A 6439-nucleotide genomic window follows, 5' to 3' on the forward strand; every position below is an offset into this window, starting at 1 on the left:
GGGGGAAAAAAAAAAAACAACTACGCGCGCGATACAATACCGCCCGGCGGTGCTGCTGCCGTCGGCCGTAAACCGCGACGACCACTGCCGCAATGTCGTTGCGCAAATCGCGACCGCCGTCGCCGCAAGCACGCGCGCGCACGGTTCACTACACTTCTTTATTCGCTCGCGTGTACGCGCGCAATACACGCGTATAACACGCGTAATATGTTTGCACCGCAATCGTTACCGCTATTACTACATACTTGCGATACAATACACATCGGCGACATTGTTGTGTACACCGGGAGACGGTGAGTGTTGCATTATTGCTCTCCGCGTTACGACAGTTGACGCGCGCGCGCGTGTGTGTGTGTGTGTACGCAACGGTTATAATTTTACAAAACGTTTCGTTCGGCAAAACACTTGTTCGTTCTGTTAATGATCGGTTTTTATTTTAATTTTTTTTTTTTTTTTCCTTTTCCGGTATCCCCGGTAAATACCGTATAACGGCCGGGAATCGCTGTTACGGGTTTTGCCGCCACGAAAACGCATACGAACGCGCGCGCGCGCACCGAGAACAATTTTACGATCGACTGCCGATGGGATTTATACGTGGTAATGACTGTAAACGCGCGCTCACGCATAGCGATCGTGTACAATCGTAAACGTAGGCGCGTTGGAAAAAAAAAATTCGGGCTGGTCGTGCGAGCGTCGCGCATTGTGCATGAACCCACGAACTCCGTTCGTGTACGGAAAACTGCGATCGAACGAGAACAAAAATAATACGTGAACATTGAAAAGGATAAATTTTATTATTATTATTATTTTTTTTTTTTTTTTTTTAATGCACGCGCGTAGTGGTCGATAGTATCTTAAATGCTTGTAAAAGTACACGTCCACGCACCGGTTGAAAAACTGTGACTGTTAAAATAAATTATATAAACGAACAGTTATGTATTTGAAATCTGAACGAAACATAAAAAAAAAAAAAACCAAGACGTTGAAAGATACGGAAGCTCGTGGATTTACAGTTCTAGAAAAATAACCTAATATAACTGTATTACAATATCTATAGATAGAACAGTTTGTAGAGCAGCTCACTTTGTTTATTGATTTTAATAAAAGTTTTTTTTCTCTCTGTCGCCGACAGATTTCATAATTTCAAATTAAAAATCGTGTACTCGTATTGCGTTTAATAATAAAATTTAAAAAATATTTTTACATTATAAATACAGTAATAATTTAAAGTATACAACAGATTTACTTGTATTCTTGACTTATCTAAGCTTAGATTTATCACTCAACTCATCGGCAAGTTAAGACCCGTGGATTTCAATTGTATGCCACAACATCCTCGAAATGAACCACAACCGATTTTAGTTTATTTAACGATTCACGCTTCAAAAGTAAAGTTCAATAGAATTATGAATGATGGTTGAATAGTGATTTGTGTGATTATTGTTAGGTAAGCAAGGTGGTTATTAAGTAGTCAATTAATAGAAATGTTTTGAATTATTACTTTGGAGTCTTATAATGTTATATACTATTATTTACATATACCATATTTAATATATGTACGCATGTATTACAATTTTCAAAAAAGTATTCTATAGTAAAATAAATATGTCAATAATAAAGAAAATAATAAATATAGTACGACTGTTATTGGATGGAATTACATATTTTTTATTGTTTTTAATTGTATGATAAAGACGTACTTACCTTTAAAAGTTTTTAATTATGTTGAGCGCGGGAAAAATTTCGTCTGGAATTTCTGGTTGTTCATGAATATATTAACGTACTACCTGTAAACCATCTAATGACCGAGCAAGAGTAGTTAAAAGCAAAGGCAAATGCATATCACCCGACTCCTTCCCACTTAATTCGTTGTGGATTTCTTTATTATGTACTATCGTTATTTACACTTATTAAATTATTTCAGTAATTTTCGGTAATGGATAACTCAAATGACTACGATTTCGTAGAGAAGTTCGATTTAGCGAAAGAAATTCGAATTATCGAGAAAATATTTCACACATATCATGTATTGAAATGCAGGGGTCAACACATTTCTTCCAGTTTTCAAAAATTCGACTATTAGAGGTTCTAGTTATCAATTATCCATTGTAGATTTAATACTAAATTCAAACGTTTTTATACTTTTAGCTAACTACATTAATACCTAAAAATAAAACTGTAATAGAAACTGAAATAAAAATTAGAATCATATATGCGATATCATAACTTTATATCTGGTCACATAATTATACTCGCCACTAGTTTGCAGTATCGTCCAAAGAGTGTTCGACGTTCGATCGTCCCGTCTTAAAAATACAGTATATATATACATTGTTTTAAAAATCATTGTACTCAAACAAACACATTTGGAGTTGATATAATTTTGAACTCGACTGTCACGTGTACCATAAATACGTCATAGTGGTTGTGTACAGTGTACTGTAAGCAAGTAATTAGAACGGGTTGAAAGTCTCCCTCGTACAATAGTTACGATTTCGATAAGGATCCGTTGGCTTGAACAATTCTTCGGCGACGATAACGTTTTGCGAATAACAGTCAAAGCGGTACACACGAACGTGAAACACAATATTAGCCGTATAAGTGGGAATAATAATAATACAACCCTTCTTCACTCGACTTGTCAACACAGGGCGCCAGTGCGACGGTGGCGTTCGCGGTGCAACGCAAGTCGCGGAACGCAGACACCAATTCATATACGCGCGGGCGTCGCGTTATTATTGCTATTATTGTTGCTGTCATTGTACGCGACGGCGGTGTAGTTTTAACGTTTAATTGAAATACCCCTCCACCTCCCCCGGTCGTCGCTTCCGATTCGATATCGCAGCGCGGTAATGCGTGTGCACACCCGGTACACACGCGTGTACGTATAGTAAAGGATAATACGATATTACCGATCGTTTTGCCGCAGGAGCCGATGACCAGGAGAACGATGACGACGGCGGTGTGCGTGTTGGTGGTCGGCGTTTTCGCGGCGACGACCGCGGGCTTCGGGGCCGACGACGACGGTTCGGCCGACTACAACAGTTACCACGGTGCCGAGCCGAGCAGCGGTTACGGCGGCGGGCCCAACCCCAAGCTGCCCGTGATCCTGATGCACAAACAGGCGCTGCAGGAGGACGGCGGGTTCCAGTACGCGTTCGCGGCCGACAACGGTCTGCGGCAGGGCGAGTCGATCCGGCCGGACGGCAGCCGGACGGGCGCGTACTCGTACACGGATCCCAACGGCAAGGAGGTCAGCGTCAAGTACACGGCCGGCAAGGACGGGTTCCGCATCATCCAGGGGGACCACGTGCCGAAAGCGCCCGTGTCCGTGGTACCGGTGTCGCCGACCGGCGGCGGCGGTGCGTACACCACTCACCCGTCGTCCGGTCGCAGCACCGGTCCGGCAAAGAATAGGTAAGGGAGGTTTTTTCTTTTTTTTACCAACTCGTCGACGACACGAACGGTAAAGGCACGTTTTCCTAGGAGCGCGTTTTTCGCGTCGTGTACGACGTGTTACGCTTAGCGCAGTACGTCATCCACTTTTTCTTTTGAAATTAATCGCACCGTTTTCCTACCGAGCGCAACACGTTCTATGTCAGCGCAATAAGCTCCGCGCGATTCGCCGACTGACGAGAGAGGGAGTCTGTTGCGTTGTGCGCAGCGTCTTATAGGAATATTGTTTGGCTCAAAATGTAGGCAAACGTCTCACGAGTTACTCGGAAATAATTTTTAAATCGTTGTTCTTCATCAACAAGGTGGTTATTTATCAACATTTTGAAAATACCTTCGTTTTCTCGTCTATTATAAATCTTACCGAAGTTCTTTCTTAAATTCCAATGTTCGTGGATCATATATTCTTCGTATTCGCCATCGATTATTACATGTCGAAGAATAAGCAGTGCAATCATTTTCTTCTTTCTTTCGAGACGATTCATCGCAATTAAAAAATGTTTAATAACAACATAATTAATTACAAATACGCTACACACTTTTAGTAGTCAACTGAACTGTTCAACGCGCCACAACTGAGTTTTATAGGAAAACACTTTTACGCCGCGTAACACGTTTTACGCTTACCCCGGCGTGATACAGCTATCACGTCGACGTGATCGGTTCCTGCGGCTCGGAAAATGCGCTCATAGGAAAACGTACCTTTAATATGTAAAAACAATGTTGATCCCGTTTCGCGTACCGCGTGTTTACGTAACAATCGTATTCTCTCGTGAACTTAACTTACACACTGTTCGGTGTAATAATCTGCTCCTAAAACACGAGCCTACAAAGACGACCGCAATGTACACACGTGTATTATAAATATATTACACAAACTGCAGCGCCACGGAGACGGAGGCGTTTGTGTACATTGCCCGTACAAAGCGCGTACAAGCTCCGCCGTGGTGTGTATAATCAATTGGCCCCGGAGATAATGCGAAAACCGCTTTTAACTTATATACAATACCGTATCTTCGGAGGTCAGTATGTATATAATAATATTATCGTACTCCGCGGACGACTAAAGTCCTATCCGATTCGATACATCAGGAACGTGGCGCGGTTTCGGTATACGAAACAATATATAAGCGTTTTAGATAACCCGCGATAGATTTATTACGAAACACAATAACTGTTAGAATTGTTCATAATAAAATCAACGTGTCAAAACAGTATTTATAATGTATTTCAAAAATGATTTTGATTATCTGTTATTTCTTGATCCAAGCGATATTACTTCAACTTTTAAAGTTTTCATCTGTACAAAAAAATATTTAGTTCGGTCAGTGTTGTTCACGATATTCTTCATTTTTGTCAACCACTATAATCGCTTATATTTTAACTCGTATCGAGAATATCAAAATTATACGTGTTACCATGTTGTAATACAGTATCAATCATTAAATGTCAACTCTGTTTATTAATCGTATAGGTTTTAAAATTCCGTTTGAAAAAAAACACACTGCATTGTAATCGTTAAATATCAATAAATAAAAAAATAATATTATTTTCGACTACTAGATTAATAAATAATCATCAACCCATGTGTTTCGCGACGTTGTGTATAATATTGCATCACTTGACAGATTATTCGGTGCACCCGGCGGACCTGGTTCTCAGTTTAGCAGAGGTGATTTCAACACTCCTAGTAAGTACAACTATGATGACGGCGAATCTTTTGGGCCTCCAGCGCCGTACAAATCAAAATATTCAAAGCCTCAGCAACACTATCGCGTGCACGAAGAAAACAGTGCCGAGCTGGAAGGTAGATACGACGACGATGGTTCTTCTGCCTACGACGGCGCTGTAGATTACAGTAGTCACAGTCCATTCCGGGCACCTCCTTCCCCCGTACAGGCTGCGGCTTACAGTGGTGGTGCTAGTGATAACTTACAAAAGAACGATGAAAGTAGCAATGAGCGACAACCACATTCGTTTGGTCGCGGATATACATTCGAATTCGCCGGCATCCCCAAGAATGATGGGACATCGGTTGAATACTAAAACAAATAACTCTATTTCTTTTGTTGTGTTTATTTTTTTTTTAAATAAGTATTTATTAATCGATAATACTTTATATAGATATTCAGAGGCAACTGAAAATTGCACCTTTTTTTAATATTTCAAATAATTGAATTTATTTTTAAAAATCGAGCGAAAAAAAAGATGAAAATCTGCGACTTTTATTTTACCTTGTATAGTTATATTATAGTATAAGGTAATTATATATATATATATATATCTCATGATTGTCTTCTATTATGTTTAAGTCTTATCGCATTCTTAAATATAAAGAGTATGCTGGTAATTATAAGCATTTTGTTGTTATTTTATTTTGATAGCGAATTATTATTAATATAATACATATTATTTTAATAATATACTTCAATGACCTTAACAAAGAATCCAGATTTAATAATTAGATTAAAATTAAAACACATCTGTACAGTAATCAGTTGTGTCTATTCCTCATATTTTTACTCCATAAATCCCGTTAAAATAATGTCTGTTACAGTGTTACCTATAATTTCCAAATCCATTTTGTCTTTTATTATAATTTTCTGTATTGATACATTTTTTATGCCGTAGCTGCCAATCACAGACATCCATATTCCATAATTAATAATTATTTGTAATAATTTCGGGTTTTCTCTTTCTCTGTTTATATAATATGTGACCACTGCCGCATTTATAAAAAACGATTAATCAACCAGTAATCGGTATACAACACATATATGGTAAAATTATTACGTGTCTGTCCATCTATCTGTCTATATTGGGCCACGACGGCGGTAATAAATAATATTTTTGCAGGGTTTTCCATGGGAGGGGAATGCCATTTTTTAACGTACCACCCACTTCCATCCCTTTACCATTCGAAAAAAATGTCCTAATGATATAATAGCAATAATAATATATGGTAGTAACTGCAATATAGCTACTA

General features: G+C 39.0%; 1 protein-coding gene across 3 annotated transcripts in view; it reads left to right on the top strand.

Annotated features, from left to right (window-relative positions):
• LOC112694187 overlaps nt 1-5695 on the top strand; it is a 7105-nt gene extending 1410 nt beyond the window's left edge. The window contains exons 1-3 of one of the 3 annotated variants that reach the window (XM_025569593.1): nt 102-293; nt 2930-3417; nt 5082-5695. In XM_025569593.1, coding sequence (XP_025425378.1) covers nt 2936-3417; nt 5082-5499 — 900 coding nt within the window. In that variant the 5' untranslated portion in view covers nt 102-293; nt 2930-2935 and the 3' untranslated portion in view covers nt 5500-5695. Of the gene's footprint in view, nt 1-101; nt 294-363; nt 598-2929; nt 3418-5081 lie in introns of those variants that run through there. The other 2 variants (XM_025569602.1, XM_025569586.1) reach the window with 2 other exon arrangements.
• The last annotated feature ends 744 nt before the right edge of the window (nt 5696-6439 follow it).

This window comes from Sipha flava, unplaced genomic scaffold (genome assembly GCF_003268045.1).
Source record: "Sipha flava isolate LNK unplaced genomic scaffold, YSA_version1 0_pilon_pilon, whole genome shotgun sequence".
Lineage (NCBI taxonomy): Eukaryota > Metazoa > Arthropoda > Insecta > Hemiptera > Aphididae > Sipha > Sipha flava.